The sequence below is a fragment of the Natrix helvetica genome (genome assembly GCF_964273705.1).
Source record: "Natrix helvetica genome assembly, chromosome: 5".
Lineage (NCBI taxonomy): Eukaryota > Metazoa > Chordata > Lepidosauria > Squamata > Natricidae > Natrix > Natrix helvetica.
The window spans coordinates 35095215-35109162 of NC_138551.1; the positions used below are offsets into that span (position 1 = coordinate 35095215).

The 13948-nt window shown below is 38.6% G+C and overlaps 1 protein-coding gene across 1 annotated transcript in view; it reads right to left on the reverse strand.

Moving 5' to 3' along the window:
* Nucleotides 1-2096: 2096 nt before the first annotated feature.
* COL4A3 (collagen type IV alpha 3 chain) overlaps nucleotides 2097-13948 on the reverse strand; it is a 64303-nt gene continuing 52451 nt past the window's right edge. The window contains exons 41-52 of the mRNA XM_081956359.1: nucleotides 13577-13627; nucleotides 12594-12776; nucleotides 9616-9746; nucleotides 8737-8809; nucleotides 7527-7598; nucleotides 7275-7394; nucleotides 6758-6856; nucleotides 6371-6583; nucleotides 5307-5484; nucleotides 4913-5027; nucleotides 2980-3152; nucleotides 2097-2391 (exon numbers count right to left, since the gene is read on the reverse strand). Coding sequence (XP_081812485.1) covers nucleotides 2307-2391; nucleotides 2980-3152; nucleotides 4913-5027; nucleotides 5307-5484; nucleotides 6371-6583; nucleotides 6758-6856; nucleotides 7275-7394; nucleotides 7527-7598; nucleotides 8737-8809; nucleotides 9616-9746; nucleotides 12594-12776; nucleotides 13577-13627 — 1493 coding nt within the window. The 3' untranslated portion in view covers nucleotides 2097-2306. The remainder of the gene's footprint in view (nucleotides 2392-2979; nucleotides 3153-4912; nucleotides 5028-5306; nucleotides 5485-6370; nucleotides 6584-6757; nucleotides 6857-7274; nucleotides 7395-7526; nucleotides 7599-8736; nucleotides 8810-9615; nucleotides 9747-12593; nucleotides 12777-13576; nucleotides 13628-13948) is intronic.

Below are 13948 nucleotides of genomic sequence, written 5' to 3' on the forward strand. Positions count from 1 at the left end.
CTTTGAAAATGTTCATGTTATAAGGAGGCTTGCTGACTATGAGTCGCACAATGTCAGGGAAAGATCTTTTCTCTGATTTTGGAGAAATGAATAGGACATTAATCCTTAGTAGGAACAGAAAAGATAGGTACCTTGAGGGAAAGGAGTGTAGATTCTGAAGAGGATGAAGATCTTCTCTAGATATTATTAGGCCATACAGGGAACAGCTGGTGACAGAACTGGACCCTTTTTTTGTCCAACTGAAATATTTAAGAATACAGGTAGTCCTCGACTTCACAACAACTCATTTAGTGACTGTTCAAAGTTACAACGTCACAGAAAAAAGTGATGTATGACCATTTTTCAGAGTTACAACCTTTGTAACATCCCCATGATCTTGTGATCAAAATTCAGATGCTGGGCAACTGGTTCATAGTTATGACCATTGCTGTGTCTCATCTTTTGCAATCTTTTGACAAGCAAAGTTAGCATGTTGCTAACTTAACTATCACGGCGATTCACTTAACTGTGGCAAGAAAGGTCGTAAAATGGAGCAACACTTATTTAGCAAATGTCTCACCTAACAATAGAAATTTTGGGCTCAATTGTGGTCAAAAGTCAAGGACAGTTCATTGTTCTGTTTAACATAACTGATTTTAGTGAGACTAAAGCATTTTTAATTTATTCTGATTTAACCCAGAACCACCAATTAATTGATGAAGCTGCATTCCTGAGCCCATATTATTAGGAGCTGGTATTTAAGTTCACTAAATATAATAAGACTTACTGGTATATGTATTATTTAGTACAGTAGGAGACTCTAGACTCTAGAGTGTCCACATCTTTTTTACATCGTGGCAACCAAAACTGAATGCAGTATTCCAAGTGTGGCCTTACCAAGGCATTATAAAGTGGTATTAAGACTTCACGTGATCTTGATTCTACCCCTCTGTTGATGCAGCCTAGAACTGTGTTGGCTTTTTTGGCAGCTGCTGCACACTGCTGGCTCATACTTAAATGGTTATCCACTAGGACCCATATTATTAGGAGCTGGTATTTAAGTTCACTAAATATAATAACGCTTACTGGTATATGTATTATTCAGTACCGCAGGAGACTGGTGGATAAATGAAGAGCAACATTGGCAATGACTGCAGTTGCAGTGAAAGAAACCAAGTGGCTATGTTCACACATTACACTAAGCTTATTAAAAATTAATTGATTTCTTTTGTTTGTGCATTATACTGAATAGTTCAGGTTTCAAATGTACTGATTTGGCATAAGACAACAGATGCAAGGGAGCAAGTGCTTTCATCTTCCAGTGAAGGAGAGCTCTTACTCCCTGTCATTGCTGCCTCTGTCAAAATGTTAAGAATTTAATATTTGGCAGGAAATTGGAACAAAGTTGTAGTTGCAAATTGTATTTAAATAATCAGCATGTTCTTATACTGGAAATTCCTTTCCAAATAATAACAAAGTATGGCATTATGCTGAAGTGAAATGCTGCAATTTCCCAGCCAAAGGAAGAGTGAATAATGAAGGTAGCAGTTTAGAAGCTTCATTCAAAGATGTTTTATTCTTTTTAAAAAAAAATTATATCCTTTAATGTAGTGCCAAAATGTCAGTTTAAATAATATTTGATTTGAATAATACATAATCCTATGATAGCTATTGACTCCATTTAGTAGTTGGAAAAGCACAAGATCACAATTGGGAACTATAGCTTTTTCATTTAAAAATTGGATGTTGCCATGGTTTATAATACGTAAGGCTCCGTTAATACTAGTGTTTAGAAACTGGCAATCTTGTAATACATTAAATATGTTGGTCTAATACAGTGTTTCTCAACCTTGGTGACTGTAAGTCCTGTGGACTTCAACTACCAGAATAGTTAAGGCATCAGGCTAGAAACCAGGAGTTCTTTAATCATATCTTAGCAATGAAAGACAACTGGGTGATTTTGGGCCAGTCATTCTCTCAGCCCAACTCACCTTACAGGGTTATGTTGTGGGAAAAATAAAAGGAGGAAAAAGTATTAAGTATGTTTTGCTGCCTTGAATTATTGATAAAAATAATAAAGGCAAGACACAAATAAGTGCAGAAAAATTGCATTCCAATACTTTTTTTAAAGATGATATTTTTGTTTATTTTAGCAAAATAAAACAATAAAAACATTGTACTTTTCATTATTGCACAACACCGATTTTCTAATTTTTGGTACAAATATTGTACGGTTGTAATGCATATTATTAAAAAGTTCATAGAAGCATTTGGTTTAGTTCCGTGGGCAACAAAACTGGAATTTCATTTTCAGATGACAATTCTGCTCAGTTGGGTTTCCTCATGCAAACTTGACAGCGACTAATTATTTTTTCCATATTTCCAGCTTTTAGAGTCTGTGGCACTGGTTTCCTTTAAATATAAACAAGAATGATATATTTTAAATAAAATAGAATTCCACTACCTTAAACATTAAACTAATAAATGCTACATCCGTGTCAATCACCTGTATTTAAATCAAAGTACAAAAAGTAAAAATAATAATTAGGACTATGAAGTGCTTTGCATTTGAAGAGAGCTGATGTACAGTATATAAACCACATGCCCTCAAGTAAAATTTCTCTGTAGTTCTTGAAAATAATGATTTCCCCCCCTGGGGTCTTCAGGGTGACCCTGAGAAAAGTTATTGCTGATTAAATAGTTTATGGCAGAAATTCCACACAATGTGGTTCAAAGCATCTTTTTGTCTTTGAATCAAAAGCATTAGGCAGCCCTGACAGTAAAACAGTTGTCATAAAACAATGTATTTATCTATCACATTTTGAAACCGCCCATTTCCCTCACAGGTATTGATAAATATAATGGCAGGTAGGTATCCAAACAAAGAAATATCAGTTTTATTTGTGAATTGGCCAAGTGGTAGCATATTACAGTACAATGAAATAATGAACCGATTCATTTTAAGTTGCATCACAGAGAAAGTAATGTGAATAAAAATACCTGAACATTCTTCTTGAATTTAGTGTCGCCAACCAGAAACTGTAGGAATTTGAGTAGTAATTACATGTTCCTCGGCCATGACATTCAATGAATGGAAGGGCACGAAATTTTTCTAAACATGACCCCGGAGATGCCAAAGCTTGTCCAGAAGCTTCTGAGCCTGCCCCAGTATACTGTAATGATAAATGATTTTCATAAAAATCTGTTTTGGTTAGTAATCTGGGGATAAGGAATACCAGTTTTAGACTTCCAATAATAATTGTATCTCAGAATATTAAGACCTCAAAGAATTCATACGGGTTATTTTTACATAGCAATTTGGTAGTTTTCACTAATATTGGTAGAACAGAATAGAATAACAGTTGGAAGGGACCTTGGAGGTCTTCTAGTCCAACACCCTGCCTTGGCAGGAAACCCTACACCACTTCAGACAAATGACTCTCCAACATCTTCTTAAAAACTTCCAGTGTTGGAGCATTCAAAACTTCTGAGGCAAGTTGTTCCACTGATTAATTGTACCCTTAATTAATAAACCTGTCAGGAAATTTCTCCTCAGTTCTAAGTTGCTTCTGTCCTTAATTAGTTTCCACTCATTGCTTCTTGTTCTATCCTCAGGTGCTTTGGAGAATACTTTGATTTCCTCTTTGTGGCAACCCCTGAGATATTGGAACACTGCTATCATGTCTCCCCTAGTCCTTCTTTTAATTAAACTAGACATACCCAGTTCCTGCAACTGTTCCTCATATGTTTTAGCCTCCGGTTCCCTAATCATTTTTGTTGCTCTTTTCTGCACTTTCTAGAGTTTGCACATCTTTTTTACATCTTGGCGACCAAAACTGAATGCAGTATTCCAAGTGTGGCCTTACCAAAGCATTATAAAATAGTATTAACACTTCACATAATCTTGAATTTATGCAGCCTAGAACTGTGTTGGCTTTTTTGGCAGCTGCTGCACACTGCTGGCTCCTATTTAAATGGTTGTCCTCTAGGACTCCAAGATTCCTCTCACAGTTACTACTATTGAGTAAGGTACCACATATACTGCACCTGTGCATTTTGTTTTTCTTGCATAAATGTAAAACTTTGGTAGGATTTGTAGCATCATAGAACAACAGAAATTTCAGATATTTTTAATAATGCATTCTTTTTTTCTTTGGGAACTTTTTCCCCTTTGGGTTTGCAGCGCTCTGCAACATCATGCTGTCCACATGCCCATGGAAATGTCTTTGGAAGCAATGGCTCAATAGCCTTCCAATGGAAATGAGCACCTAGCAGAGTAAAATCTGCAGGAATTCCTTTTCTTTCCTTATCAGATTCTTACCAAGAGAAGAACAACAGATTCCTCGAGAATTTCTGGTCTCGAGGCAGTGCGGGACAGACGGGCATGGAGAGTGCTGATGATCCATAGAAGAGCTGAGGGTCAGGCACAACACTTAAAACCAGATATCCCTTGTAAAAACCATAACACTGCAATTGACAGCCTGATTTAAAGAACTAGCAAAGTACTGCTGCAGCTGCTTTGCTTTTGGTAAAGCTTCCAACCACTCTGTTAGGAGTCTGGTGGCAACTTTTCCGAGTAACACATTTTATTAGAAGGCATGAGCTGTAGCTCATTTCATAAGAGACATAGAATGGCAAAACTGACACAGAATTAAAATTGGGGGGAGAGGGATGGGAGACGAGGGGGGAGGGTAAATTGTTTGTGTAGATACAGCTTACATGTGAGATAGATTTCAAGAATCTAATTAATTAGCATTGCATCTTTTCCCTCAAGCACTTCAATAATACTCAAAAGCTTAATAAAATGAAATATATCACTTTGATTGAACACCTTCAGAACTTGTTTTTTTTTAAATCTCTTGTCTAATGAATTTATTTCAATTTATTTCAAACAAAAAAAACAGTACTTTTATTTATTTATTTTTCTTCCTACCATAACAAAAGAAAACCCTTTCCAAAGAGATTGCCAGCCTTGAGGACAGGGTGGAACTAAAGTTTTTTGACTGTGGACTGCTATCATCATTGCCGGACCTTCACAGACAACGCATCTACAAAGTGAGAGACAAACGTATCATGAAGAAAAAGGAGAAACAAGACTACAGCAGACAAATGAATTTGGAAGAAAAGTGATGATAAGGCAGGTAGCTGGGCAGAACACACAGAAATGGAATAATTCATTTTTTATTCACCTTTTTACAAAATCACATGCATCTTGATTTTGCTTTTGGAAACCAATAGTTTATCTGCTTAGTGTTTCTTATATAATGTTATGTATCAAATAAATATTGATATAGAAATCAGAGGGGAAATCAGTTAGGAAACATTACCTGCTAATATAGGACTCTAAAGCTCTTCCAGAAATTGGTGCCATATCTTCAGGCATTGGTGTTTCTGTTGACAACCAGTAGGAGTAATCATTGCGAGAAGCAAATCTGCATACCGCTTGGGTATTACATAATAAAAAGGGCATCGTAGTAAATCTTGAAAGACAGCTACCAGTTGTACCTGGATGATTCAGAAGAGAAGTTCTGGTGAGTTCAATAAAGTATCCTATTGTGTTATAGGTATGCTATGATGTTTATAATATTAGTACAGATGAAATCCATATAAGGTAGGGAAATGCTACAATAGAGACAATTCTGGGGGGGAAATAATCTGAGAGAACAAAGAAAGAGCGAAGGTTTTTAACAGGGAAATATCAAAAGCCATGGGAGGAGAAAACATTCTGGGGTTAATTCCTTTGGAATTATCCTTGGTCTGGGCAAATCAATGTTTAATTTACAATTGGAAGACATGCATTAAAATAAGATAGCTAGAAAACATGCACTTGTTAATGTGACTGTGTTTTTTTCCTCATCATCGTGTTTTCTCAGGGATTTCGAAACAATCAGCTCATAATCAGTTAAAATAGCACATAAACAAATTAGAGTAATGCTTAAGATTGCTATCTAGGTTCTCTCAGCCTTTCATCCTTCCGAGGTCGGTAAAATGAGGACCCAGATTGTTTGGCCCAATATGCTCTGTAAACTGCTTAGAGATGTAAATCATTATGAAATGATATATAAGTCTAAGTGCTATTGCTTATGCAGGTAGTTATTCTTGGCGAAAACTCTGATTAAGAGATGAAATTACTAGAAATAAATCTGGTAATTTGATCTGGACAATTCATATATACACTGTCTTCTATTCCCTGAAAGTGCTGCGTATGGAAGATTCATCCCTAAGATGCAGATGTAGTCACAATTCTCTGGGAATTCACCAATTAAGACCTATGTTTAGGATTGTACTGGTGGATATGTTATTTTAACCAGGACATGAAATGCTTGCGTTTGCATAGCAAACTTTATGTGAAATCTTATTAAGAAAAAAATAAAATGAAGTATAAAAGTACCGAGGTCTTGTCCGTGTGCTTGTTCATTTCCTTGAACAAAAAGAAGAGAGTAGCCACTATAGATGTGAGTTGTCCCAGATGGACATGTAGGAATGTTTGTTGACTGACTGTGCCGGGAAAAAATGAAGCCTCTTTTCAGTGGACTAGTTATGCAGCTTCCTGGGAATCCAGGAAGTCCCTTTATACCAGGAGATCCAAGCAAGCCAGGTAAACCTATGCACAAATTAATTTTAAAAATAATAATTAGAAATAATTGAGAGCCTGTCCACCTACAAACTCTATGTCAAATATACACAATATTTCCATGATTATTGCTAGGTACAAGACAAAAGCCAGACATTCCATTCCATCTTCTTATAATAAGTCCACCACTCCTTATTGTAGTACCTTTTTGCCCTTGAAATCCTTTTTCTCCTTTGGGTCCTGGTGGTCCAGTTCTACCCGGAGCACCATGACGGCCTGACTGGCCCATTGTACCAGGAGGTCCTGGATTGATGGATAGAAGAGAAATGTTAACATACGTTCAAAACATACCTAAAAGGAAGGGATCATTCTGGAGAAGATTTGATGAAAACTTATTGCAAGACAAGCCCCGAATAGCAGCCAGTAATAACTACTCTGTATTTCACCCAGAAACACCTTCAAACACAGGTGTTTTCTCTCTGAGTTCTTCCAGAATATCTCCTGAGCTCCCTAACAACTGAAATGACAGAAAGGCATCCCAGCCAAAAGCTCCGAGTAACACTGGGGCAATAATCACCACATCAGACTAATTCAAATTAGAGCAGTGTTTTTCAATCTTAGCATCTTGAAGATGTTGGAAAACTCCCAGAATGTCGAGGTCCTCACATCCTTAAGTTTCCAAGGTTGAAAAACATTAAAATAGAGGAAAGGAAATATGTACCTGGGAGTCCAGGTGACCCACGGGGACCAGGATCACCTGAGATTCCTGGGTTTCCCGGAGGTCCAGCAGGTCCTGGGCTTCCTGGGAAAGAAACTGCTTTCACAAATGGTCCAGGCTGGCCTAGTAATGAAGATACAAGCAATTACAATTATAGATTAATCACCATTGTTTACAATTACAATTATTTATTACAAGCAAATAATATTAAAAATCCAATTCAATTAAGTAAAACAGATCAAATATATTTGCTACCGGGTAGTCCTGTTGGCCCTCGAGGCCCTGCTATTCCAGGTGGTCCAGGAGGTCCCCGATTGCCCTTTTCTCCTAAAAGGAAGATCCTATTATTAGACAGGAATTATATGATTATGATGCCAAAGAATACTTGTGAATTCTATAAAGCTCACGTAACTATGGGAATGCATGTCCCAAATTTACTATTCTACATCATTTTATCAGTTTGGGAGAGAGAGGTTGATGTTATTTGGTTTTGGTAATATAGTAGGATCAAAGAAATATGCATACAGATGGCCTTCAGTACAAATACTGGTCTGCACAAATATCTACGTTGGCCAATTATCGCATGCTTTTGCCTAATATGTCTCGAACATATATACATAGGTGAAGATCTTCAAGCCAAGCAGCTATGAAATACTTGTTTTGAATCTTTATATTTAATGGCCAGCCCTGTCAAGGAAATAAGCTAACAAGAATGAGACACAGAGAAAGAATCTTTGGACTTCATCCAGGACAGAAATGGGTTGATTTTACATGGGAATTTTCCTAACTGAATCCAATTCATTGAATACACTGCCAAAAGAGATCACTGGCTGAGAATCTCCATGGCAACTAGCAGGAATGAACAACCTGTTTTGACTCTTTTTGAAGTATGCCTCTTTTTTCCTTTTGTAGAGTCAAATAAATTTTGATGGTTTTTTTTTTTTTTTGTAATTTATGTGGGTCTCTTTCTAGGTTTAGAATCCCAAGTTTAAATTTAAGGCTTTTTGCCTGCTGCCTCCTATTTTATAAGTTGTGCAAAACATAATCCAATTTGATTTCAAAGATAACAAGAACAGTACATGTTCATACCATCTCTCGTAGCATGGAGGCAGTGACAAAAATGAGGTGGTTTCTGTTTATCTTGCTTTCTTGTTCATTTTTGAGTCTTTCACTCAGGGAAAAAATGGCAAGGAAACAGACAAGCTGCTCTCTATATCTTAGAGTCGATTTGTAAAATCTTTGTGAGAAATCACAGTTCCAGAGTTGCATTAAACCAAGCCCCTATATATAGATCATCCTGGATATGGTCTTTGTTGTGATTAAGAGCTAAAAATAAATAGACAACTCAAACAATTAGTCCAGAAGAAGTTCTGTATCTGCAATATCCAATTTATATTTCATTCATATTTGTGATATATGAGTGACATAATATGACATTCTAGAATTAGATAAAATAGGAAAATACCTTTTATTCCTGGTAATCCTGGAAAGCCAAGTTCACCATCAAGGCCCTGATAACCAGGGATACCCTCAATTCCCTGTAAATCAGGGTAAAATAATCTTTATCAGTTTAAACCCGTCTTCAATAGATTTTGTAAATAGAGTAGAGAGAGAATGCACATCAGTTTAAAAAAACACATTCTCAAGGAAACAAGCATTGCCAATTGGAAAATATAAACTCAGTCATCATAATTACTGGCCTTATATTTACATTGTCTCACTAAAAGTAAAAGTAGCACTGAAACCAATTCTTTGCCATTAGTTATTTAATCCAGCTCTAATTTTGAAATAAAATTGTTGTATAGATCCTGTATTTTTAATGATTTGGGAACCCATTATCTTTAGTAAAAACAAAATACATGCATAGCTACATTCCTTATTATTGGACGTACAGTCTTCTAAATGTTATTCTCAGAACAATGAGGGCTTCAACAAAAGAAAAATTATCCATATCCTAGACATTCATATTTCAATGAACGTGGGATGAACATTCTTTTAGTATTTGCTCTGAGCTTCCGTGCTCCCGTCCCTTAACAGCAGCTAGTTATTAATTATAACAGAAATGAAACAGCTTATTCTATCTTTCAGTGAAACAGCAATACCGCCAACAAAATCTTAGGACATTTCACCACCTAGTGACAACCACTAATACACCCACTAATTCAGCATTGATAGCTAAAAAAATGAAGCAGAATAAAATTCCTGTTTTCTAAAAAAAACTGATTGTTCAAGTTTAATCATTTTTGCAAAATGTGATAGCTTTCCTCATCAACAATTTTGCATTGTTGCAAGTCTAAAATATAAAATCAATGAATGACTAATAAAGGATATTTATTTAACTTACTGGCATACCAGGTGGGCCATCATCACCTTTCATTCCTGGCAGGCCTGGAGTTCCATCTGTTCCTTGGACACCTTTATTTCCTTTTATGCTGTAGCCTGGGACTCCAGCAAGTCCTGGGCTACCACGAACACCTATATTTCATGGGGAAAGTACATGCATTTGTGAATAGTATATTAACCAAGAATTATGTTAAATTACCTTGTTTCCCCGAAAATAAGACAGGGTCTTATTTTATTTTGACCCATGAAATATGGCCTTGGTCTTATTATCGGGGGATGTCTTATTATTTTGGGGATGCAGGAAGCAGCAAGCATGGGACGGCATGTCCTGTCACCCCCATCACCTCCTCCCCCTGTTCTTTGCGCCGGCCGAGCGGCTGGCCGGCACTGCTCTGACATGTCCTGTCACTGCCCTGCGTCAGGTTGGGCTTTCTTTGCGAGGGGGGCAATCTGGGGAGTGAGAGATTTAGGAAGCCTGAGTTGGCATGGGGCAGTTTCTCCAGTGAAGCATCTGATTCATCCTCAGGGGTGAGCGTTTTGCCTCCTCTCTGCCCTGGCTTGGAAGCTGCAGAGGAAGCCTGCCATGCCCGCCGAGGGGGGGAGAAGAGACGACAAGAGAAGCCATGTCTCGCTCCACACCTCCCACTTCTCCTCTACCCCACCTGCCACCCGTCTCGCTAAAGAGACGGTGGGGAAGGGGAGCAGTCTGGATTCTGTTAGCATTGGAATGGGGTGGGAAGAGTTGGGCTGCAAGACACGCATCCTACCCAAGACTTGCAGCTCCATCGTGTTTCTCATTGTTTTGTCCAGCGAAGCACCCTGTAAAAAAAATCTCGTGAGTTCAACTTACCTGGACAAAACAGTGAGGAACATGATGGAGCTGCAAGTCTCGGGTAGGAAGCATGTCTTACAGCCCAACTCCTCCCACCCCGCCCCAATTCTAACAGAATCCAGGCTGCTCCCCTTCCCCACCGTCTCTTTAGCGAGACAGGTGGCAGCTGGGGTGGGGGAGAAGTGAGAGGTGTGGAGTGAGACATGGCTTCTCTTGTCGTCTCTTCTCCCCCACTCGCCAGGCATGGCAGGCTTCCTCTGCAGCTTCAAAGCCAGGGCAGACAGATGACGGAGGGTCAAACATTCACCCCTGGGGATGAATCAGATGCTTCACTGGAGAAATGGACCCACGCCAACCCAGGTTTCCTAAATGTCTTGCTCCCTAGATCGTCCACCTTGCAAAAAAAGCCCAACCGGACGCAAAGGCTACCTCTTCATCCTGGTGAAATTACGTTTTGAAAGGATGATCTGCGGGGGAGGGGGATTTCCTGCACATTGGCAGTGGCATCTCCTCACAGGGCTTCTCCCGATGTTCCAGGTGCGAAGCAACATCCCGTAAAGGAAGGCATGGAAATCCATACAACTGGGGATGTTGGAAGAAGCCTTGTGAGAAGACGCCACTGCCGATGTGCAGGAAATCTCCCCCCCTCCACCTTCAGTTAATCTTGTGGGCTGGCTGGAGAGGTCTTCAAGAACTTTGCTCTGTCTGTGTCTCTGCAGCAGCAGTGTCGGCAGCATCTCCTCGCAAGGCTCATTCTTCCTTCTCTCTGGCTGATTCTTAACTATTTTCAAGCAAAACACTGCCAAGAGAGGGAAGTATCTCTTCTCCCTCCTTTGCCAAATTTTGCATGTTGGCATAACGTTTCACAAAGTTCCTTAATCCATGACTGCTGGCTCCCTCGCTTTGTGTTTTTTATACACATACTGATATACCTACCCTGTCTGGGAATGCCATTTCCCACTCCCAATATTCCGTTTCCAAGGAAAGAAGAGCGCTGGGGCCACATTGGACATTCCCCCCTGCTCTGACTCCCGTTAGCCTCAACTTTGCTCCTAAAACCCTGTGGGCCACTTCTCTGCTTGAGCTCAGCCGAAGGGGGGGGGGCTGAGGGCAAGGGCGAGATGAAGCTGATTGCTTCCCCTTTGCCTCCTCTCCCAAAAGTAGTCTCGGGCACAGCCACCTTTGCAGCAGGAGACTCAAGCCGGCCTTCTGAAGGGTACTGTAGCAGCAGCTATCCACAATTTTTACCCTTACCCTTTTTACCCTTATTTTGTCCCAATCCATGTGGCTCACTGGGCCACGTCGGTTGGGACGAAATAATGATAAGATACTAAGCTTCAGCTATAATGGTTTCCACCAAGGTCCTCTGTTCCAGCGGGAACAGAGGTTTAATCTCATTGGTCGAAGGGTCTGACAGCTCCCTATAAAAGGGCTGCTGTCAGACTCAACCTTCGCTGGATTGTACATAGTTTCTACTGAGTTAATAAAGAGCTGTTGTTACCTTTAGCCTGTGTGTGCCTTTCCATTACCTGATCTAACATTAATAATATTGTATGTACCTCAGGGGAGGTACATAGAAGTCGTTAGAATGCCAAGACAAAACAATAGCCCACAACTCTCATAAATTCCTTTCTCTATCTTGAAAGCTTTATCAGGGGATTGGATAAGTTAATGGAGGACATGTCTGTCAAGCACTAATAGTCTTAAGTTAATGGCAGACAAGTTTATGGAGTGCTAGTAGTCTTGAAGACAGGTTGAATGTATCTTGCCTCCAAATACACTTGCAGGAAAGAAAATGGGGGGGGGGATATGCATCTCTGCCAATATGCAGAAAGAAAAGTTGGACATGATGTGCTTTGGTCTGATCCATCAAGGCTATTCTTATATTTCTATATTAAATGCAGAGATTATTGGACAATTGGTACATATGCTACCAAATGTCTTCCCTACAGAAGACAGCTGCTTGGCTCCTTAACTGTAAAGCAGAACAGCTGAATGTAGAGGGGAAAACACCTAAAGGGAAAGTAGGAAAAAATTCATGATGAATCTGCTCAGGCATAAGGAATGAATAACTGCATCTATTTTGTAGTAATGATAAGGTGCAGCAAAGCAAATATTAAAGTTGCTGTATAATAATGGCTTCTTACCTGGATTTCCATCTGGGCCAGGAGGACCTCTATTTCCTTTGGAGCTAAGTATTCTCCCTGGTTTTCCTGGAAGTCCTGGTGGTCCAGGTAGGCCAGGAGGTCCATCTGGTCCTTGGTCTCCCATAATACCTTTAAAGCCTTGTGGTCCTGGAAAACCAGCTACTCCCATATCTCCTTTGATACCTTGGGAATGAATATTTTAATCAAGTTTAGAACATATTATTGATCATTATATTTGTAAGGGTACTATGATTTGTTCCAAAAATTCTAAAAATCCTAAGCTAGTGATGTCAAGAAATATAACTCATCATTACTGGTCTCTCCACAGATGTGTTCCTTTCCACATATTTTCCATGAATATACTTTTGGGAAATACAATCTACTTACAGGAATTATAATGTTGGATATATAACCCAGTTTGGATCATATGTTATGAATTAGAAGTTACTTTCTTTATAACAATCACTGTTAATGTTACTACATTTCTAATCAGATGATGTGATGACCTATCAGCCAAGAGTAGACAATCCAGGAATCCTGAAGCATTTATATTCAACTCTATCCTGACTCATATCTTGCTGGGGGCAATATGTTGATGTATGTATTATTAAAAAACAACATTTTTTAATAATACAAATGTCAGCATATTGCCCCCAACAATTTGGGTCCTCATTTTATTGATCTCAGAAAGATGGAAGGCTGAGTCAACCTTGAGCCCTGCCAGAATCAAATTTCTGACTGTGGGCAGAGTTTTCCTGCAATACTGCAATCTAACCATTGTGCCACCGTGGCTCTTATATATAGTGTGGAAGATTTTCAAGATTCTGTATTATGAATTTACAGCATCACAGGATTGTATTGTGAGGAAAATAGGAGAGGAAGGTATGTTGATTATATTCACCATCTTGAGTTATTTGTAAAAGTAATAAACATGGGATAAAAATAAATAAATAAAATAAATAAGATATGTAGTATAATTTTACCTTTAGATCCAGGAAGTCCTTTAGGGCCAGGAATTTGTTGCCCTGGGGAACCTACATGATGATAATGTATTTTTTTTATTTCAAAAGTAAGTTAAGAAATTTAAAATGCACTATATTACAATGGTATTAATAAGAAATATGGCTGAATGTTATACTGAAAATTCATCTTCCAAAGGCCCATTTTTTTCTATGAACATACAATAATGTTCTTTATTTCTTGATAAATTTATTTAACAAAGGAGTTACTTGCTTAAATATTCCAACATGGCTAATGCATATTGTGATTTCCACATTGCTGCAAAGTAGTTCCAAGTTGCTATTAATAATTATATAACTGGTTCGAATTCTTGTCCCAATAAGTATTTGAAATAC